At 41.8% G+C, this 23,847-nt stretch overlaps 1 protein-coding gene across 10 annotated transcripts in view; it reads left to right on the top strand.

The window, feature by feature from the left end:
• LOC143040792 (ATP-dependent DNA helicase DDX11) overlaps positions 1 to 23,847 on the top strand; it is a 91,800-nt gene that overhangs the window by 35,996 nt on the left and 31,957 nt on the right. For all 10 annotated transcript variants that reach the window (XR_012967754.1, XM_076212255.1, XM_076212250.1 and 7 more), the window contains exons 9-13: positions 2,107 to 2,208; positions 7,592 to 7,744; positions 13,663 to 13,792; positions 21,481 to 21,608; positions 22,234 to 22,360. Coding sequence is in view for 9 of the 10 variants with exons in the window: in XM_076212255.1 (XP_076068370.1) it covers positions 2,107 to 2,208; positions 7,592 to 7,744; positions 13,663 to 13,792; positions 21,481 to 21,608; positions 22,234 to 22,360 (640 nt within the window). In the remaining variant the exon portion in view is untranslated. The remainder of the gene's footprint in view (positions 1 to 2,106; positions 2,209 to 7,591; positions 7,745 to 13,662; positions 13,793 to 21,480; positions 21,609 to 22,233; positions 22,361 to 23,847) is intronic.

Raw genomic sequence — 23,847 nt, 5'->3', positions numbered from 1 at the left:
TATTTCTCATTACACTTTTTAATCCACCAAGGCATTTACTCGCTTCTCTCAATCTACATTCTACCTCCACCCCCTCCAACCTTTCCTGCCACATTCGCACCCAAGTATCTAAAACTATCCACTTCCTCCAGTCTCTCACCCTTAATGCTCACTTCCAGCCTGCTGTCACTCTCTCCCCTTGTACATCTCATCACCTTACTTTTGCCCACATTTATCTTCAGCTTCCTTCTTTCACACATCTTCTCAAACTCTGTCACTAGCTTCCTCAATCCCTCCTCTGATCCTACTACAAGCACAGTGTCATCAGCAAACAACAACTGGCTTATTTCCCACTTTTCTCCATTTTCTTAACCATCTCCAACCCCTGACCCACTACCCTTGCATTCACCTCTTGCCCCACCCCATCCATGTATAGATTGAACAGCCAGGGCAACATAACCCATCCCTGATGAAGTTCCACCTTTACCTCAGACCATTCACTCTCTCCATTTCTAATCCTAACACAAGCTCTACTATCGTAAAAACTCCTGACTGCTCTTAACAGCTTTCCTCCTCTCCCATATATCTGCAGTACCTCCCACAGTGCCTTCCTGTCTACCCTGTCATAAGCCTTTTCCAGATCCATAAAAGCCCAAAAAACATCCTTACCTTTTCCTATAGCTTTTTCACATATGTCTTACCACAAAAATCTGATCTACACAACCCCTACCTGTCCTAAAACCACACTGTTCCTCACCAATTACTCCCTCTGTTCCTCTCCTAATCCTCTCAATCAAGACCCTCCCATAAGCCTTCCCAACTACACTCAACAAGCTAATCCCTCTGAAACTACTACACTCACACTTGTCCCCCTTTCCCTTGTAAAGCGGAACTATACAGGCACTCCTCCAGTCCTCCGGCACTCTACCCTCTCTCCAACAAACATTAAATAACCTCACCAGCCAGTCCATGATCACCGTACCTCCTTTCTTCAGACATTCTGCATGGTATCCATCCAACCCAGGTGCCTTACCTGCTCTCATCATTTTAACAGCTGCTTTCACTTCATCTTTCCCTTTCTCCCCATCTGGGGTATTGGCTGCATGTTATTGTGGCAGAGTAGCATGCAGTTGATACTTTAGGGTCTATATGGGGTGCCCCTACTGACCAGAGTCACACATCATTTTGTCTGTGCTAGAGGAAAACTCTGTTCATAGAGAAATGATGACACTTTTATACTATGACTGTCCCTCAGTTATGCTGTCCCCCAACCCCTTGTTACTGTCCTGTACCATTTCTCTGAATATTCATTTCCTTTTTTTGCCTACCCTGTGTTGGGGGAAGAGAATGCTACCACCAAGTCTTTCCACTTTAGTCATATGAGGCCACAAAAAACGGGACATGGGATGGGATTAGGAGTCCTACTACCTGTAGCCCCAAAGGGGACATTTCTAAAAAAAAAAAGTAAAGGCATAAGAGGGTCTGGGAGTTTTCCAACCAGTACCCAAAGGTTTGGGTCTTTAATTACTCGTATATTTTGTATCTATTGCAATATTAAATAGCATATTTCCCCAGGAATCTTAATTACCATATGCTTTCCATTCCTCCCAGTTCACCTCTTTACATTGAAAGACACCTACAAAGACTATATCACCACCTTGTTGAATGATATATTTGAGGTTAGAAATAATTTTAAGGATTTATTTTTCTTATGCAAGAAGAGAGGGGATGGGGGCATTGGTTATGTGCGAATGATATTTTGACAGCCCAAAAGGATTTCTTCTTATCTTTTCTATTTTCCGCATGAAGGATGGAGCTTTTTTTTTTTTTTTTTTTTTTTTTTTTTGGCCAATTAAGTGAAGTGGCCTTACTGTGGATGTACTGTGTCTCGCTCCATTGCTTCTGACCTAAGGCAGTGTGTGGGAGACAATGTGACCCTTCATCCATGTGGAGCTAAGATGAGAGGGAGGAAAGGGTGGTGGATGGAAGTGAAATGGGTGGGAGTAGGTACATGCTTTTTGACTTGGCTGCCTCCCTTATAAGGGGGGAAAAACACTTGGTATATAGATAGATAGGCTTTTCTTATGTTTAAGGAGATCTTTAATTTGTTTTCTCTTACCCTTACAGATTTTGTTAGAAGTACAGGATATTGAGCAATTGGTAACACAAGGGAAGAAAATGAAAAAGTGCCCATATTATGGAACTCGACAAGCAATCAAAGATGCACAAGTATGTACAATAGCATGATCTTCATGTTCATTTATTCTCATTTTAACAGAAATGTTATTATACCTTGATATGAAATTGAAACTATACTTTGTGCACATCATACCACAATTTAGGTGTTCTTGATAATTACTGTAGAATTGTTTAAAAATTCAGCAGTAATTGACTTGCCTCTTTTAGATGAAAAATAGATTTATTGTTATTTATTTATTTAATTTTTTATTATTTACACTCAACAAATGGTTCATTACAAACGGATTCAAAATAGCCTCAGCCAAATCTACAGCAACACTTCTCACCAATTGGACAAAAGAACACAAGTATATACCTCATCCCTATAACAACAACACTCTAATACCACACACAAAGGATTACAAAGGCGGAGCATGCCGACAGGAGACCTTTTGATCTATATCTAGGTCAGATGCAAAAAAAAAAATCATATTAATAATAGAATAATAAATAAAAACTATATTAATGTAAATAACAAATAAACTACATAAATAAATGCATAGGTATAGTTAAAATAATAAACAAACAGGTAAATAGTAAATAATAATAAATTGACATATAACTAATAATAAATGAAAATCAGACAGACAAATGATAACAAAACAAAAACAAATAATATAAGATAAATTATAATCATTACAGCATCTTACTTAGGTATTTATCTAAATGATTCTTAAAGCTTCGAACTGAACTACATTGCACTACCTGTGCAGGAAGTTTATTCCATTCATTAACTACACGGTTGGCAAAGTTGTTTCTACCTACTTCCAAATTGAATCTATTTCCGGACAGTTTGAGACCACTGTTTCTTGTCTGATTCTCATTCAATGTGAAAATTTTGTCACTTTTGATGTTGTCAATTCCCTTTAAAATCTTAAAGACCTGTATCAAGTCACCTCTGAGTCTACACTTTTTTAGGGAAAACAGATTCATGTGCTTTAGTCGATTTTTGTATGATTTATTTTTGATATTTGGAATCAGTTTTGTGGCTCGCCGTTGTACTTTTTCCAGTCTGTCAATGTCTTTAATGAAATTCGGTGACCATACGGAAACAGCATATTCCAAATGTGGACGAACTAACGATTTATATAGCTTGTTAATGAGTGATGGACTTTTGAAATCAAAAGATCGCGCAATCAGTCCCAGAATCTTATTTGCTTTCTCAGAGGCTGAAATACACTGCTTGGATGATTTGAGGTCGTTACTGATAATTACGCCGAGATCTTTTTCACTATCCACTTTTTTTAACGAATTTCCAAATAACTTGTAATCGTACTTACTGTTATTTTTACCTATGTGCATTACCTTGCATTTACTTGTGTTAAATTTCATTTGCCACTTTTCAGACCATTGCTGTAATTGATCTAAATCTTCTTGAATATCTAATTGGTTTGAGTGATCATTTGCCACTCCGCACAGTTTTGTATCATCAGCAAATTTGGAAACAGTAGATTTTAGTCCATGGTCTATATCATTTATATATACTATGAATAGAAGTGGCCCAAGAACGGAACCCTGACGAACTCCACTTGTAACATTTTTCCATCCAGAAGTTTTTCCATTTAAAACAACTCTGTTTTCGACCATTCAACCAATTACTAGTCCAACCTAATAGGCTACCACTTATTCCATGCAAAGCTAATTTAGTAAGTAGTGTTTCGTGTGGGACGGTATCAAAAGCTTTTGCAAAGTCTAGATATATTAAATCTATATTGTTTCTTTTGTCATAATTCGAGATAACTGTGTTGTAGAATTCGAGTAAGTTAGTCACGCAAGAACGTTTCCGTCTGAAACCATGCTGGCTATCATTTATCAAACGGTTACTTTCTAAATAATGTTCGATAGCATCTCTGATGATAGTTTCCATTATTTTTCCTACGATTGAAGTCAAACTTATAGGCCTATAGTTATTTGGCTTCTTTTTGTCACCTTTTTTGAATATGGGAGTAACGTTAGCTAGCTTCCATTCTCTTGGGACATCTCCGGATATGATGGATTTCTTGAAAATAATTTCTAATGGAACAACAATCTCATTTTTCATTTCCTTTAACCCCTTCCATATGGTGCCGCACACGTATGAGTCATTGGGAGCGAGTGTATTCACGGGGCTGCCATATCGGCGTCTTGATTATATTTATTGTAGTCGCCCCTCCATAATGACATTCTTTCTAATTCTTTTGTAATCGCATTTTCTATGGTTATCAAAATTCACGGGTGAAGAGAGAACGATCGATATAAGCGGTGACTATATTTTATGATGCGAGTATTATTACGACACGTCGTACGGCTGTCATTGGCTGCTGCCACCGAGATCTAAGTCCATGACGCCTACGTGTGCGGCACCGTATGGAAGGGGTTAAGATTCTTGGATGCCAACCGTCAGGCCCTGATGTTTTATTAACTTTGAGTTTGTCTATACACCTTTTAATTTTTTCTTTTGTTATATTTACCGTAGTGAGTAAGTTTACCCCAGACTTTTCACAGGTTTCAGTTTGGAATTCACTTTGAGGTGTTTCGTTTACGAATACCGAGCTAAAATAATTGTTTAAGATATTACACATTCCTTCATTTGAATATTCAAGTTGACCGTCAGCAGATAATAGTGGACCAATGTGATTCCTAACAACCTTTTTATCTCTAATGTAACTATAGATTTCTTTGGGATTCTCTTTGGATTTATCAGCGATGTTCATTTTGTATTGTCGTTTTCTTTTTCTTATTGTCTTTTTTAAATCTCTCTGTATTGATACATAACTTTCATAGTCATTAGATGCACCCGAGCACTTATATTTCTTATAAGCCTGTCTCTTTTTAGCAATACTTTTTTCAGTTTCTTTGTCGAGCCACTTTGGGCGAGCCTGATTTGGGGGACGTCTGTCCTTAAAAGGAATGTAAGTTTGAATCATCTTAGTGAGCGTATTTTGAAATATTTCCCACATCTGATCTACAGGCCTTTCGTTTAATTTTGCCTCCCAATCTGTAAGCTGAAGCTCCTGACGTAGTCCTATGAACTGAGCTTTACTGAAATCGGGTATTTTAGAAGCACAAGTATCTATTCTAAAATTGTTTAGGAGTTTGAATCTGACTAAGTTGTGATCGCTATTTGCAACAGATTCACCGACTTCTACATCAATTACCATGCTTTCGCGGCTAGTGATCAAAAGATCGAGTAAGTTTCCATATCTTGTGGGCTCTTTTACATGCTGAATTAAGTAATTGTCACCAAGAAAATCAATCAAGCGACTACCTATATGGCCATGTTCAAGGGTCACACACACACACACACATACATGGATGAAGGCATTGAAAGTTACATGAACTGCTTTGCGGATGACGCAAAATTATTAAAGAGAATAAACTTCGAAATAGACTGTGACTCATTGCAGAGGGATCTGAACAAAGTCTCAGAGTGGAGCAAGAGATGGGAGGTAGAATTCAACATCAAGAAGTGCAGTATAATTGAATTTGGAAAAAGCAAGAAGAGAATATCAGGACAGTATAAAATTGATGGAAAAGAAGTAAAGAAAGTAAATTCTGAAAGGAACCTAGGAGTAATCATCACCAAAGACATGTCGCCAGATAAACATATAAATAAGATAGTCGGAGAAACATACAATTTGTTGAGATCAATAAAGGTGGCCTTTAAATACCTGGATAAGGAAATGATCAAGAAAATATTACAAACACTGATAAGGCCAAAACTGGAATATGCAGTGCTGATATGGTCACCCAGTACAAAAAAGAATATAAGAAAATTAGAAAGAATACAAAGAGCAACAACAAAGATGGTCCCAACACTTTCAAACCTGACATATGAACAAAGACTGGCCGAACTGGAGTTGCTAACCCTGGAACAAAGAGAATGAGGGGACCTAATAACCATCTACAGAATTATGAAAGGAAAAGAATGCCTTGATAGAGAGGACTTATTAAAGTGGGACAGAGGAAAAACAAGAGGACATGCAATGAAACTCAAAAAGGATAACTACAGAAGAGACCTGAAGAAGAACAGCTTCCCACACAGAGTGATAGATATATGGGATGAATTGGATGAAGAAATAGTGTGTGTAAACACAATACAAGAATTTAAGAACAAACTTGATCTTGTGAGATACAAAAATGGGTCACCACGAGCATAGCTCCCCTTCCCATATAATACAACTAGGTAAATACATATACCAAGACTTTTTCCCCCTTACAAGGGAGTTAGCCAAAAAGAAAAAGGCATAGAAACCATTCCCACCCATTCCATCCCTAAATACACTCCACTCCCCTCCACCCTCCACCCTCCCTCTTATCTTGGCACCTCATGGATGACAGGTCATCCCTGCACCTTGTCCACTGCCCTGGGTCAGAGGTAGTGTCACAAGACACAGCACATCCACAGCAAGGCCACTTCATTAAGTCAGCGACCCCCCCTCTCCGTCCCCCCATGCAGAAAAGGAGAAGATGGGGAGAAATCCCTTCGGGCGGCGTCAAATTTTCCTCACACATACTACCTCCCCACCCATTCCACCTCATGCATCACAACATCATCCATATACAACCATTCTCCATTCACCCCTGTCTTCCATCCTCCTCTGTCTATATTCAAAGTGGTACAGGACAGTATTAAGAGTGGGGGAACAGCATAACAGAGGGACAATCACAGTATAATAAAGTAGGATAATTTCTCTATGAATAGAGATTTCCTCTAACATAGACAAAATGATGTGTGGCTCTGGTCCATAGGAGTGACCCATATAGACCCCAAAGTATCAGCTGCATGCTACTGAACAGATTTTAACCTCACAATAACATGCAGACAATACCCCAGATGGGTAGTAATAAAAATAAATTAATAATCCCACACTTGATAAAGACCCTTCTGGTATGCATGCACTCAGGACACCATCCAGCAGAAAACAGTACCAACACAGAATAGGCCTGGCCACAGATTCAGACTGCTGCAGATGCAACCACCAGAGGATACAGAGCATGTCATACTACAGTGTCTTTGACTAACAATCCCTAGACAACACAATATATCTTCCCTGAGTGACTTATGGTCCTGCACAGAGACTTGCCTGTTACCTGAAGGCCACAGGTCTTCTGCATGAGTGACTGGGGACAAATGATTGATTAATTGATTGATTGGGAGCCTACAATTGCTCCACTCCACCTACTACTATGACCTGGTGACATTGAAAGATTCCTTTACTAATATGACATAGACAACAGTCCAGACTTTCTTCCCAGAGAAACTAAGGGAGGGCCTGAGGACCCTTGTCAGCCACTGTCGAGGTGCAGGTTTTTGGTCATTGAAACTAGGCAACAATTATTATTATTAATGAGGATATATGACATTTTAAGATTTTTGCATTTTGTTTTACAGTTAGTAGTGTTGCCCTACAACACCCTTCTTCACAAAGGCACAAGGGAGGCATGTGGTATCAAGCTGAAGGACAACATTGTCATCGTGGATGAGGCTCACAACCTGCTTGAAACCATCGCTAATATCCATTCTGTCCTTCTTGGGCATGCTCAGGTTAATGACTCAGTTTTTGTTGTTATTCTTTTTCTCTCCCATGTGTATGGAGGAGATATTGTTTGCATGGATATATGCAAGCAGTACCTACCCCATTTACAGTTGTTGTTATTTTAGGTATTATTCTGGGAAGAGTGATAGATGTGCCTTGATTAAAGTAGGTGTGTGCATTAATGATAGGGTCAGTAGACTGTACGTTGATGTATAGAATCTTGAAAATGACCAAAAGATTTTACATGAACAGGGCATGCATAAAGGTTGGGAACGAAGAAAATTAATTGTGAAGTAGATGTGGGGCTGCATCAAGATTATGTGATGTGTATGCAATTGCCAGTTGCCAATTATGTGATGTCACCATGGTAGTTCAACATATACAATAATCTCCTTTATATCTGCAATGCCATTATCTGTAGTGGCCTTAGATAAAAGTGGATTTACCATATAGTATGGGCATCCTTATGGTAGCCACAGATCAGTGAATTTTTACCAATTTTCTTGAGTCAACTCCAAATTACATTAGCTAAAATTATCAAATTTCAACAAATGTTGATGAAATATAAAACTTATGCATGCAGAAATAATACACTGCCTTAATCAGAAATGGTCTGCAAATGCACTTTATATATGTAATTGCATTTACCTTTCCTTTTGCCTCTGCTTTAAAGTTTAAATATTTACATACATATACCAAGGCTTTTTCCTCCTTACAAGGGAGGTAGCCAAAAAGGAAAAGACATAAAATCATTCCCACCCATTCCATCCCTGAATACACTCCACACCCCTCCACCCTCCCTCTTATCTTAGCACCTCCTGGATGACGGGTCATCCCTGCACCTTGTCCACTGCCCTGTGTCAGAAGCAGTGTTGCAAGACACAACACATCCACAGCAAGGCCGCTTCATTAAATCGGCAACCCCCCCCTCTCCGCCCCCCCATGCATAAAAGGAGAAGACGGGGAGAAATCCCATCGGGCTGCATCAACTTTTCCTCAGACATACTACCTCAACCCCCATCCCCCCACCCACTCCACCTCATGCATCACAACATCATCAATGTACAACCATTCTCCATTCACCTCTGTCTTCTGTCCTCTTCTGTCCTTCCTCAACAGACATTCCCCTCTTCCCCAAAGCCCCCTTCACCCCATCCATCCACCTCATCCTAGGACATCCCCTCATGTTCACTCCCTCCACATCTGCCTTCCATACCTCTTTTACTAGTCTTTCTTCACTCATTCTTTCCATGTGTCCAAACCATCCTAATACTCTTTCATCAACCCTATCTCCCAGCTCCCTTTCCACCCCTGTTCTCCTACTCACCTCCTCATTTCTCACTCTATCCAGCCTAGTAACCCCCATCATACTTCTCAGACACCTCATCTCAAACACATTCAAACTCCTTCTCTCTTCCTCTCTTATGTTCCATGTTTCTGCCCCATACAGTGCTGTTGGCACAATCACTCCTTCATACAGTCTCCTCTTAGCATCCATTCCCAAATGTCTATTCCTCATTACACTTTTTAATCCACCAAGGCATTTACTTGCTTCTCTCAATCTACATTCTACCTCCACCTTCACTCCACCTTTTCCTGCCACATTTGCACCCAAGTATCTAAAACTATCCACTTCCTCCAGTCGCTCTCCCTTAATGCTCACTTCCAGTCTGCTGCCACTTTCACCCCTTGTATATCTCATCACCTTACTTTTACCAACATTTATCTTTAGCTTTCTTCTATCACATACTCTCCCAAACTGTCACCAACTTCCTCAATCCCTCCTCCGATCCTGCCACAAGCGCAGTGTCGTCAGCAAACAACAGCTGGCTCACCTCCCACTTTTCTCCATTTTCTTTAACCATCTCCAATCCCTGACCCACTACCCTTGCATTTACCTCTCGCACTACCCCATCCATGTATAAGTTGAACAGCCAGGGCGACATAACGCATCCTTGACGAAGTCCCACCTTTAACTCGAACCACTCACTCTCTCCATTTCTAAACCTGACACAAGCTCTACTACTCTCATAAAAACTCTTGACAGCTCCTAGAAGCTTTCCTCCTATCCCATATATCTGCCTAACATCCCACAATGCCTTTCTGTCTACCCTATCATAAGCCTTTTCCAGATCCATAAAAACCCAAAAAACATCCTTCCCCTTTCCTATAGCTTTCTCATATATCTGTCTTACCACAAAGATCTGATCTACACAACCTCTACCCATCCTAAATCCACACTGTTCCTCACCAATTACTCCCTCTGTTCCTCTCCTAATCCTCTCAATCAAGATCCTCCCATAAGCCTTCCCAACTACACTTAACAAGCTAATCCCTCTGAAACTACTACATTCACACTTGTTCCCTTTTCCCTCATAAAGTGGAACTATACAGGCACTCCTGCAGTCCTCCGGCACTCTACCCTCTCTCCAGCAAACATTAAATAACCTCACCAACCAGTCCACCATCACTGTACCTCCTTTTTTTAGACATTCTGCATGGCATCCATCCAGACCAGGTGCCTTACCTGCTTTCATCATCTTAACAACTGCCTTCACTTCATCCTTCCTTATTTCTCCTCCATTTTCCTCACTCATCACGGTCATTCTCTTAGCATTTCCCACTGCAACTATCCTTCCCTCCCTATCCTCCTTCACATTTAGCAACTCCCTAATATATTCTGCCCATCTTCCCCTTACTGCCTTCTCTTCCATTATCATCTCTCCATATGCATCTTTTACCTTTTCTTCTCTACTTGATTTGCCTCCTTTTCCTCTCTTAATTTCTTTCCAAAACATCTTTTTATTACTTTCAAAATTTTCTGTCATACTCTTACCCCATTTCACATCTGCTCTCCTCTTTGCCTCTTTTACCTTTTGCTTTACTTCTCTTTTCTTTTCTTTGTACCTCTCATAAGACTCCCTCGTCCTATTTTGTAACCAATCTGTGAAAGCTCGCTTCTTCTCTTCTACAACCTTCTTTGTTTCCTCATCCCACCATTCACTACCCTTCCTTCTATTTCCTCCTGTCCTTCTTGTTCCACACACCATCCTTGCACACTTTATGACTCCCTCCTTGAACCATCCCCATTCCTCCTCCACACCTAGCTCTACTCTATCCTTCACTCCCTCCCACTCCTCCTTCAGCTTCTTTTCGTACTCCTTCTCCTTTTCCTTTTCATTCAAAGAGTTCACTCTAAGAACCTCCCTACCTTTTGTCCCTTTCCTCTTTCTCCATCAATCCTCCACTCTCAACTTACCTTCCACCAAAAAATGATCTGATATTCCCCCACCCTCTCCCCTTAGCACATGTACATCCTTACTCTTCCTGTCATAATCCTATTTACCACTACATAATCCATTAACGCTCTATCTACCACCCTTCCATCCACCACCCTCTCCCATGTGTACTTATGCTTGACTTTCTTCCAAAACACTGTATTTGCTATCATCAACTCTCTAGACACATTTCCACCATCATCTCTCCACTACGATTCTTTCCTGGAACTCCACATTTCCCAACCACTCCATCAATTGGACCATTTCCTACCCTAGTATTAAGGTCTCCCAGTACTATTACATTGACATTTCTCCCTAAATCCTCTATGCACTCATTTAAATCTATCCAAAAGGCCTCCCTTTCTTCTACACTCTTCTCACTGCCAGACCCATATGCACTTACAAAGACCCACATCTCCTTTCCCAGTTTCACCTTCATCCACATTATCCTTGAGGAAACCTCCTTCCACTCCACTACACATTTACCTATCTCTTCATTTACTAGAATAAATTTTTAAAGAGTTTAAATGTGTTTGAGATGAAATGCCTCAGAAGTATGGTAGGGGTTACTAGGCTGGATAGAGTGAGAAATGAGGAGGTGAGGAGGAGAACAATGATGGAAAGGGAGTTGGGAGATAGGGTTGATGAAAGAGTATCAGGATGGTTTGAACACATGGAAATTATGAGTGAAGAAAGATTAGTAAAAGAAGTATGGGAGGCAGAGGTGGATGGAATGAACATGAGGAGCCAACCAAGGATGAGATGGATAGATGGAGTAAAAGGGGCATTGGGAAAGAGGGGAATGTCTGTTGAGGAAGGAAGGGAGAAGACAAGATAGGGGTGAGTTAAGAATGGTTGTGCATGGATGATGCTGTGGAGCATTGGAGTGGTTGGGGGATGGAGGGTGAAGGAGTATGTGTGAATGATATTTTGATGCACCCCGAAGGGATTTCTCCTAGTCTTCTATTTTTCTATATGAGAGGATGGGGGAGGGGGGGGTCGCCAGTTAAATGGAGTGGCCTTGCTGTGGATGTGCTGCATCTTGATACATTGCTTCTGACCCAGGGCAGTGGGCGAGATGCAGGGATGCATCATCCAGGAGGAGCCAAGAAAAGAGGGAGGAAGGGGTGGTGAGTGGGAGTAGAGTATGTGGGGATGAAATGGGTGGGAGTGAATTTATGCCTTTGACTTTGACTACCTCCCTTGTAAGGGGGAAAAAGTCATTGGTATATGTATGTATATGTATGTATGTCTGTAGAGGAAGGACGGGAGAGGACAGAAGATAGGGGTGAATGGAGAAGGGTTGTGTATAGATGAGACTGTGATGCATAAGCGGGAGTGGATGGGGGATGGGGGGGGTGAGGAAGTATGTATGAAAAAAAAAATTGACGCAGCCCGAAGGGATTTCTCCCCGTCTTCTCCTTTTCTGCATGAGGGGACGGAGAGGGGGAGTCACCGGATTTGTAAAGCGGCCTTGCTGTGGATGTGCAGTGTCTTGCGACACTGCTTCTGACCCAGGGCAGTGGACAGGATGCAGGGATGACCCATCATCCAGGAGGTGCCAAGATAGGAAGGTGGAGGGGAGTGGAATATATGGGAAATGAAATGGGTGGGAGTGATTTCTATGCCTTTTTCTTTTTGGCTACCCCCTGTGTAAGGGGGAAAAAGCCTTTGTTATATGTATGTATGTATTTACCTAATTGTACTATATAGGAAAGGAGCAACATTCATTGGGTCCTGTCTCCTATTCTCCAATTTATCATACCAAGGCTCAAATGCATGTAATACAGCTGCCACTATTACCCCAAAGACAAACCCTGGACAGGGCTCAAAACATAGGGATAAATTTCAAATGATGAGTCCAATGTGTGCTTTCTTCCAAAATGGTTCCTGGACTCTAGTTCTTCATGAATTTTGAACAATTTAATTTATATATTTGATTTCCAATTATCATATTTAGATTTAATTTCATGTTTTGTTTCAGCTTGGGCTATATAACCATCAAAGCTAACATTCAAAGTACATATGTATCTATATGGAAAAATGTATTCCTTCACATCTTTTAGACTTGTGGTCTTTCTTAATTTGTTCCCATGACCTCTCAAAGCCCTCCCATCCTTAATCAAGAGATCTCTTTTGTCAATGCAATCAGTCCTCTTTAGTAACCTGAATACTGTAATCATATCACCTCTTTCACTTCAATCTTTCAAAGTTAGCAGAACCAGTGTTTTTTATCTTTCTCATAGTCTTTCACTTGTAGTGAACATTGTATGTTTTTTATTTTTGTGCTCATTATTAGGGACCAATGATAGGTACCTTCATGTGGTGGTCCTGCAAGATGAAAGAAACTTCAGAGTGAATGTGACCAAAAATAAAGTAATGAGGTGCACAAGAACATTGATGGTGGTAGGTTGAATATAAGCATGAAGGGTGAGAGGAAGTGGAGGGTTTTAAGTATTTGGAATTGTATACATCAGTGGGCAGAGGAATGGTTTTATTTTTTCAAAGAAAGATGAATTATATTTAGCTCTTCAAATTATCCTTACCATTCTTTTAAATTCACATTGGACAAGTGGGAAACAGTTTCACCCAAAATTACTTATTCACTGAACCTTGCATAGAGGTATTTAATGCTTTTTATATTTCAGCTTGCAGGTGCTCATGCCCAGTTAAACCATTACATGAATCGTTATGGCAAGAAACTCACACCATCAAACTTGCTATATATCAAACAGATAATCTTCTTCATCAGTGCCCTTATTAAAGTTATTACTTCAGGTAAGAAGTTTTCATCAATATTCCTTATTACTTATACCAATATTACCAAAAGTTCTTTTCCTCCTGACAAGGGCAGAGGTCAAAGCAAAGTATATACTTGCCCTGCACCCATTCCACACCTATCTGAAAACTCTTTTATTGTCTCTCTACCATCTTAGTACCTCATGACTAAAGGGCCAGCTGTGTCTACTACCATACAGACTAAAAAAAAAAGAATGGGTGGAGAGCAGAAGTGAATGGAGGGAACTTGAAGGGAAGACCAAGAATGAGGTGGATGGACAGAGTGGGAGGGGGGGGGGGTTACAGGCTCTCCATGTAATGAAGCAGAGTAGCTAAACCAGTTTGGACTTTTGGACCATGCTGTTGAGGTACTATATCATGCTGCATTGCCTATGAACCAAGCAGTGTGTTGGTGGGTAGGGAGTGACCTTTTTTTTCCACAAGGAGATAAAACGGATTTATATATAAATGAAGCGGCCTTGCTGTGGATGTGTTGTGTCTTGCGACACTGCTTCTGACTCAGGGCAGTAGGCAAGATGCGAGGATGACCCATTATCCAGGTGCCAAGATAAGAGGGAAGGAAGAAGGTGGAAGGGAGTGGAATATGTTGGGGATGGAATAGGTGGGAGTGGTTTCTATGCCTTTTTCTTTTGACTACCTCCTGTGGGAAAAACCTTTGGTATATGTGGTATATGTGTGTGTATATATATTTATATATATATATATATATATATATATTTTTTTTTTTTTTTGGGGGGGGGGGGGAATGGGTATGTTTTGACCTGGCCACCCTCTCTCTAAGGGCAGAAGGCATTTATGTATATATATGAGGGGATGGAGGGGGGATCACCAATTTAATGAAGCGGCCTTGCTGTGGATGTGCTGTGTCTTGCGACACTGCTTCTGATCCAGGGCAGTGGGCGAGATGCAAGGATGACCTGTCATCCAGGAGGAGCCAAGATAAGAGGGAGGGAGGAGGGTGGATGGGAGTGGAGTATGTGGGGATGGAATGGGTGGGAGTGGATTTTATGCCTTTGTTTTTTGGCTACCTCCCTTGTAAGGGGGAAAGGGCCTTTAGTATATGTATGTATGTTTGTATATATGTTATTCCTTGGATTCATCTCCAATGTTTTCAACTTAACCTCTTCAATACGAGTCAAATTATCATGTGCAGCATCAAATGCCTAATATACGATGCATCACACTACTCGCATTATAAGATATAAAGTCACCACTGTATTACTCGTTCTCTTTCACTCAGAGTAATAATAAACACAGAAAACGTGATCGAATCAGTTCACAGAATTTGGAGGTAACTTAGCTACAACTACAAAATAAATATAATCATGATGCCAACACCTTCATTCTCTTATACCCACTCACACTTCGTAACGCCTACATAGACATCAACATATCAAAGAGGTTAATGAATTAATTTTTGTAAAGTGAAGTTATTTTTAGCCTTCAACCTTTTGCCCTTCCAGTATGCTTCTTATGATGTACATAGAATATATGGATGGTATTCTTATTGACCCCAACCAACAGGTTTTCAAACATTTTACTTTAGGGAGTTGCTAAATGTGAAGGAGGATAGGGAGGGAAAGATAGCTGCAGTGGGAAATGCTAAGAAAATGACCATGATGAGTGAGGAAAATGGAGGAGAAATAAGGAAGGATGAAGTGAAAGCAGTTGTTAAGATGATGAAAGCAGGTAAGGCACCTGGTCTGGATGGATGCCATGCAGAATGTCTAAAAAAGGGAGGACTGGAGGACTGGAGGAGTGCCTGTATAGTTCCTCTTTACAAGGGGAAAGGGGACAAGTGTGAATGTAGTAGTTTCAGAGGGATTAGCTTGTTAAGTGTAGTTGGGAAGGCTTATGGGAGGATCTTGATTGAGAGGATTAGGAGAGGAACAGAGGGAGTAATTGGTGAGGAACAGTGTGGATTTAGGATGGGTAGAGGTTGTGTAGATCAGATCTTTGTGGTAAGACAGATATGTGAGAAAGCTATAGGAAAGGGGAAGGATGTTTTTTGGGCTTTTATGGATCTGGAAAAGGCTTACGATAGGGTAGACAGAAAGGCACTGTGGGAGGTTATGCAGATATTTGGGATAGGAGGAAAGCTTCTAGGAGCTGTCAAGAGTTTTTATGAGAGTAGTAGAGCTTGTGTCAGGATTAGAAATGGAGAGAGTGAGTGGTTCGAGGTAAAGGTGGGACTTCGTCAAGGATGCGTTATGTCGCCCTGGCTGTTTAACTTATACATGGATGGGGGTAGTGCGAGAGGTAAATGCAAGGGTAGTGGGTCAGGGATTGGAGATGGTTAAAGAAAATGGAGAAAAGTGGGAGGTGAGCCAGCTGTTGTTTGTGGACGACACTGCGATTGTGGCAGGATCAGAGGAGGGGTTGAGGAAGTTGGTGACAGAGTTTGGGAGAGTATGTGATAGAAGAAAGCTAAAGATAAATCTGGTTTAACCACTTCCATACGGTGCCACATAGGTAGGCGGCATGAGGAGCAAATGGATATGCGGGGCTGCCATATCGGCGTCTTGATTATATTTATTGTAGTTGCCCCTGCATAATGACGTACTCTCTAAACTGTCTTCATCATATTTTCTATGGTTATCAAAATTTACGGGTGAAAGAGAGAACAATTGATGTAAGCGGTGACTATATTTTATGATGCGAGTATTATTACGACACATCGTACGTCTGGCAGATAATGCTGCCCGTGAGATTTTGGCCCGGAGTGAAGAGGTTAAAGTAAGGTGATGAGATGTACAAGGGGTGAAAGTGGCAGTAGACTGGAAGTGAGCATTAAGGGAGAGCGACTGGAGGAAGTGGATAGTTTTAGATACTTGGGTGCAAATGTGGCAGGAAAAGGTGGAGTGAAGGTGGAGGTAGAATGTAGATTGAGAGAAGCGAGTAAATGCCTTGGTGGATTAAAAAGTGTAATGAGGAATAGACATTTGGGAATGGATGCTAAGAGGAGACTGTATGAAGGAGTGATTGTGCCAACAGCACTGTATGGGGCAGAAACATGGAACATAAGAGAGGAAGAGAGGAGTTTGAATGTGTTTGAGATGAGGTGTCTGAGAAGTATGATGGGGGTTACTAGGCTAGATAGAGTGAGAAATAAGGAGGTAAGGAGGAGAACAGGGGTGGAAAGGGAGTTGGGAGATAGGGTTGATGAAAGAGTATTAGGATGGTTTGGACACATGGAAAGAATGAGTGAAGAAAGACTAGTAAAAGAGGTATGGAAGGCAGATGTGGAGGGAGTGAACATGAGGGGACGTCCTAGGATGAGGTGGATGGATGGGGTGAAGTGGGCTTTGGGGAAGAGGGGAATGTCTGTTGAGGAAGGACGAGAGAGGACAGAAGACAGAGGTAAATGGAGAATGGTTGTATATGGATGATGTGATGCATGAGGTGGAATGGGCAGGGAGATGGGGGGTGAGGTAATATGTGTGAGCAAAATTCGACGCAGCCTAAAGGGATTTCTCCCCGTCTTCTCCTTTTATGCAATGGGGGGACGGAGAGGGGGGGTCGCCGATTTAATGAAGCGGCCTTGCTGTGGATGTGCTGTGTCTTGCGACACTGCTTCTGACCCAGGGCAGTGGACAAGGTGCAGGGATGACCCGTCATCCAGGAGGTGCTAAGATGGGAGGGGGGGTGGAGGGGTGTGGAGTGTATTCGGGGATGGAATGGGTGGGAGTGATTTTATGCCTTTTCCTTTTTGGCTACCTCCCTTGTAAGGGGGAAAAAGCCTTGGTATATGTATGTATGTTACTTTATTTTCCTCTTTCACATAAGTTTTGCACCTTTCATAAAAACACATCACTGACACAAAATTCCTTCTCCATACCCCATAGTTTCATGCTTTCCCGTTCTCCTATGAGCCTTTTCCAGATCCCCCTGGGGTCGGGGCAAAAGAATACTGCCACCAAGCATTTCCACTTGAGTCGTTAAAGGCGACAAAAAAGGGACGGGGGATGGGATTAGGAGTCCTACTACCTGTAGCCCCAAAAGGGGATATTCCTAAAAAAGAAAGTAAAGGCATAAGAAGGTCTGGGAGCTTTCCAACCAGTACCCTAAGGTTTGGGTCTTTTAATGTGCGTGGATGTGGTACAGATGAGAGTAAAAGGGAAGAGATAGGCAGTATGTTTGTGAGAAGAAAGATGGATGTACTGGCTTTGAGTGAAACTAAAATGAAAGGAAAGGGCAACTGTGAGTTTGGGAGTGTAGCTGGGAGGTACTCAGGAGTGAAGAGGGGTCGAGGGAGAGAAGGGGTGGCTATACTAGTAAGTGAAGAGATAAGTAAGCGGGTAGTGGAGTGGAAGGAGGTGTCATCAAGGTTGATGTGGATGAAGGTGAAACTGGGAAAGGAGATGTGGGTTTTTGTAATTGTGTATGAGCCTGGTAGTGAAAAGAGCGTAGAGGAAAGGGAGGCTTTTTGGGTAGATATAAATGAGTGCATAGAGGAAGTAGGGAGAAATGTCTGTAGTTGTATTGGGAGACCTAAATGCTAGGGTAGGAAATGAACCAATTGACAGAGTGATTGGGAAGTATGGAGTTCCAGGTAAAAATCGTAGTGGAGAACTGATGGTGGAGATGTGTCTTGAAAAAGAGTTGATGATAGCAAATACAGTGTTTAAGAAGAAAGTCAAGCATAAGTACACATGGGAGAGGGTGGTGGATGGAAGGGTGGCAGATAGAGTGTTAATGGACTATATAGTGGTGACCAGGAGTATGGTAGGAAGAGTTAAGGATGTACATGTTCTAAGGGGAGAGAGTGGGGAATATCAGATCATTTCCTGGTGGAAGGTAAATTGAGGGTGGAGAAAGAGGAAAAGGGCAGAAGGTAGGGAGGTACTTACAGTGAACTGTTTAAATGAGGAAAAAAAGGAGAATGAGCATAAGAAGTGGAGAGAAGAGTGGGAGAGAGTAAAAGATAGAGTAGAACTAGGAGTGGAGGAGGAATGGGGATGGTTCAAGGAGGGAGTCATAAGGTGTGCAAAGATGGTGTGTGGAACAAGGAGGGCAGGAGGAAATAGAAGGAAGGGTAGTGAGTGGTGGGATGAGGAAGCAAAGGAGGGTGTAAAAGAGAAGAAGCAGGCATTCATAAAGTGGCTACAAATTAGGACGAGGGAATCGTATGAAAGGTACAAAGTAAAGAGAAAGGAAGTTAAGCATAAGATAAAGGAAGCAAAGAGGAGAGCAGATGTGAAATGGAGAAAGAGTATGACAGAAAATTTTGAAAGTAATAAAAAGATGTTTTGGAAGGAAATTAAAAGAGGAAGAGGAGGCGAATCAAGTAGAGAAGAAAAGGTAAAAGGTGCAGATGGAGAGATGATAATGGAAGAGAAGGCAGTGAGAGGAAGGTGGGCAGAATATTTTATGGAGTTGTTAAATTTGAAGGAGGATAGGGAGGGAAAGGTAGTTGCAGTGGGAAATGCTAAGAAAATGACCGTGATGAGTGAGGAAAATGGAGGAGAATTAGGGAAGGATGAAGTGAAAGCAGCCGTTAAGATGATGAGAGCAGGTAAGGGACCTGGGTTGGATGGATGCCATGCAGAATGGCTGAAGAAAGGAGGTACGGTGATCATAGACTGGCTGGTGAGGTTATTTAATGTTTGTTTAAGAGGGGGTAGAGTGCCGGACTGGAGGAGTGCCTGTATAGTTCCACTTTACAAAGGAAAGGGGGACAAGTGTGAGTGTAGTAGTTACAGAGGGATCAGCTTGTTGAGTGTAGTTGGGAAGGCTTATGGGAGGGTCTTGATTGAGAGGATTAGGAGAGGAACAGAGGGAGTAATTGGTGAGGAACAGTGTGGTTTTAGGACAGGTAGGGGTTGTGTAGATCAGATTTTTGTGGTAAGACAGATATGTGAGAAAGCTATAGGAAAAGGTAAGGATGTATTTTGGGCTTTTATGGATCTGGAAAAGGCTTATGACAGGATAGACAGGAAGGCACTGTGGGAGATACTGCAGATATATGGGATAGGGGGAAAGCTGTTAAGAGCAGTCAAGAGTTTTTATGAGAGTAGTAGAGCTTGCGTTGGGATTAGAAATGGAGAGAGTGAATGGTTTGAGGTAAAGGTAGAACTTCGTCAGGGATGTGTTATGTCGCCCTGGCTGTTCAATCTTTACATGGATGTGGTGGTGCAAGAGGTGAATGCAAGGGTAGTGGGTCAGGGGTTGGAGATGATTAAAGAAAACGTAGAAAAGTGGGAGGTGAGCCAGCTGTTGTTTGCGGACAACACTGCGCTTGTGGCAGGATCAGAGGAGGGATTGAGTAAGTTAGTGACAGAGTTTGAGAAGGTGTGTGAAAGAAGGAAGCTGAAGATTAATGTGGGCAAAAGTAAGGTGATGAGATGTACAAGGGGATAGAGTGACAGCAGGCTGGAAGTGAGCATTAACCTCTTCAGTACGGGCCAAAATCTCGCGGGCAGCATTAGCTGCCAGACGTACGATGTGTCGTAATAATACTCGCATCATTAAATATAGTCACCGCTTATATCGATCGTTTTCTCTTTCACCCGTGAATTTTGATAACCATAGAAAATGTGATGAAGACAGTTTAGAGAGTATATCATTACGCAGGGGCAACTACAATAAATATAATCAAGACGCCGATATGGCAGCCTCGCGTATCCACTTGCTCCTCATGCCGCCTACGTATGCGGCACCATATGGAAGGGGTTAAGGGTGAGAAACTGGAGGAAGTGGATAGTTTTAGATACTTGGGTGCGAATGTGACAGGAAAGGGAGGAGTGGAGGTGGAGGTAGAATGTAGATTGAGAGAAGCGAGTAAATGCCTTGGTGGATTGAAAAGTGTAATGAGAAATAGACATCTGGGAATGGATGCTTAGAGGAGGTTATATGAAGGAGTGATTGTGCCAACAGCAATGTACGGGGCAGAAACATGGAACATGAGAGAGGAAGAGAGAAAGAGTTTGAATGTGTTTGAGATGAAATGTCTGAGAAGTATGATAGGGGTTACTAGGCTAGATAGAGTGAGAAATGAGGAGGTGAGGAGGAGAACAGGGGTGGAAAGGGAGTTGGGAGATAGGGTTGATGAAAGAGTATTAGGATGGTTTGGACACATGGAAAGAATGAGTGAAGAAAGACTAGTAAAAAAAGTGTGGAAGGCGGAGGTGGAAGGAGTGAATATGAGGGGACATCCTAGGATGAGATGGATGGATGGGGTGAAAGGGCTTTACAAAAGAGAGGAATGTCTGTTGAGGAAGGATGGGAGAGGACAGAAGATAGGGGTGAATGGAGAAGGGTTGTGTGTAGATGATGCTGTGATGCATGAGGGGGAGTGGGTGGGGGATGGGGGGTGAGGAAGTATGTATGAAAAAAATTTGACGCAGCCTGAAGGGATTTCTCCACGTCTTCTCCTTTTCTGCATGAGGGGACGGAGAGGGGAGGTCGCCGAATTTATGAAGCGGCCTTGCCATGGATGTGCTGTCTTGTGACACTGCTTCTGACCCAGGGCAGTGGACAGGAGGTGCCAAGATAGGAGGGTGGAGGGGAGTGGAATATATGGGAAATGAAATGGATGGGAGTGATTTCTATGCCTTTTTCTTTTTGGCTACCCCCTGTGTAAGGGGGAAAAAGCCTTTGGTATATGTATGTATGTATATGTATAGTTCAATTTTCTTTGGTATTAATGTCACTTGTATGCTTTACAGGTGGTAAAGAAAAAAAGCAACCCAGTTGTGTGATGACAGTTCCAAAATTTCTTTGTAATACATACACAGATAATCTCAACTTCTTCAAAATCTTACAGTACATTGAAAAGAGCAAAATTGCTCTTAAGGTAAGTGTATTTTCTTGTATCATTGAAGCTAATTGCAGTACCCAAATTGTTACTGTATTTGTCATCAACCTGCATGAAATCATTACTAACATGAAATTGGCCTGACAACAGCCATCAGTTACCCAAAATGTAACCACTACATGGAAGACAGAGCATGTATTGCTACATTGTTCTTCACTCACCTCAAACAGGAACATAAAATCTCTTCAGAGTTACCAATGGGCTGAACTATTGGTCATGACCATAATCCTGGAGATCATGGGTCTCTTCCAAGAGAGAGCCTTGCCAAAGGGTTGACTGAGTACACAGTGATAGATATTTACCCAGTGTCACCTAGTGTCAAATTGCATACATATACAAAAGACTTCCTTTTCCCCTTATAAGGGGGCCAGATTAAAGCATGTGGCTGCCTTATATCCATCCCACACCAATCTCACACCCACTCCACATCCATGTTACAGGACCATCACTTACAGATACTCATTATTGGTCTCTTCTACTTAATGTAATCAGTATTGATATAGATTACAGAATCATGATATACTGTAACATGTTTGATTGTCCTTTATTTCCACAGCATATCTATGGTTGTAGTTGTATTTTCAAATAGCCATACTTTTTCCAGTTGCATGGCTTCAGTCAAAAATATGAACCATCTGTCCAGATGCCAGCATCAGAGACCACAAAGCAACAGAGTAAAACTTCATCTTTCCTGGCTAAAATGGCTCAGCCCAAAAACAGCAAAGTCCCAGGTAAGGCAGATCTTTTGTTTTCAGTTCATGTTGGGAATTTATTAAAGTAAATGCAACAAGACACAGTACATCCACAGCAAGGCCACTTCACTGAATTGGGGACTCCCCCCCCTCTCTCTCTTTCTACCCCCACTCTCCTCCTTACCTCCTCATTTCTCACTGTCCAACCTTGAAACCCCTACCATACTTCTCAGACATGTCATCTCAAATACATTGAAACTTTTCCTCTCTGCCTCTCTTAAATTCCATGTCTGCCCCTTACAGTGCTGTTGGTACAATCACCCTTTCATATAATCTCTTTGCATCCATTCCCAAATTCCTATTTCTCATTACACTTTTTAATCCCCCAAGGCACTTACTTGCTTCTCTCAATCTACAATTTACCTTCACCTTCACTCCTCCCTTGTCAACCACATGCAACCCCAGATACCTAAAGCTATCCACTTCCAGCCTTTCTCCTTTAAGCCTTACTTCCAAATTGCTGCCATCCTCTCCCCTTGACATACAGGATCATCCTTGTTTCTTGCCCACTCCCATGGGTCAGAAGCATTGCAGCAAGACAGCATGTCCACAGCAAGGCCACTTTGCTTAATTGGTGACCCCAATAAGCCCCTTCATGCAGAAAAATAGCAGATGCAGAGAAATCCCTTCAGGCTGTGTCAAAATATCATTCACACATAACCACTCCCTAACCCCCATCCCCCACCCACTACCTTGCATCCCAATATCAGCTGTACACAGCCATTCTCCACTCACCCTTATCTCCCACCTTCTCCCTTCCCTGCTCAACAGACATCCCCCTCCTGCTTAACTTCTCTTTCACCCCATCCATCTATCGCATCCTCTGTTGACACCTCATGTTCACTCCTTACACCTGCCTTCCACACCTCTTTTACTAATCTTTCTTCACTCATTCTTTTCATGTGTCCAGACCGGTTGGATAGAGTGAGAAATGAGGAGGAAAGGAGGAGAGCAAGGGTGGAAAAGGGGATGGGAGATAGGGTAGATGAAAGAGTGGAACCTTGTAACCCTGACCATACTTCTGAGATATTTCATCTCAAAACACTTTAACCTTTTCCTCTCTGACACTCTTAAATTCCATATTTCAGCCCCATACAGTACTATTGGCACAATCACCCCTTCTTATAATCTCGTCCATTCCCAAATTCCTATTTCTTATTACACTTTTTAATCCCCCAAGGCACTTGATTCTCCTAGTCTGCAATGGACCTTCACCTTCATGCCTCCCTTTCCAGTCATATGTTACCCCCAAGTACCTAAAGCTATCCACTCTCTGTGGGCTCTTTCCTTTAAACCATACTTCCATATTGCTGCCATCCTCTCCACTTGTACATCTTATCACCTTACTTTTACCCACATTTACCTTCAATTTTCTCTTCTCACATATCCTCCTAAACTCCTTCACCAACTACCTTATTCCCTCCTCTGACCCTGCCACAAGTGTAGTGTAATCAGCAAACAACAAA

The sequence above is a fragment of the Oratosquilla oratoria genome, chromosome 2 (assembly GCF_046742065.1).
Source record: "Oratosquilla oratoria isolate Oo_2021 chromosome 2, ASM4674206v1, whole genome shotgun sequence".
Lineage (NCBI taxonomy): Eukaryota > Metazoa > Arthropoda > Malacostraca > Stomatopoda > Squillidae > Oratosquilla > Oratosquilla oratoria.
Note: the sequence above shows the minus strand (reverse complement) of the source record. Positions and strands in the feature narration are given on the sequence as shown.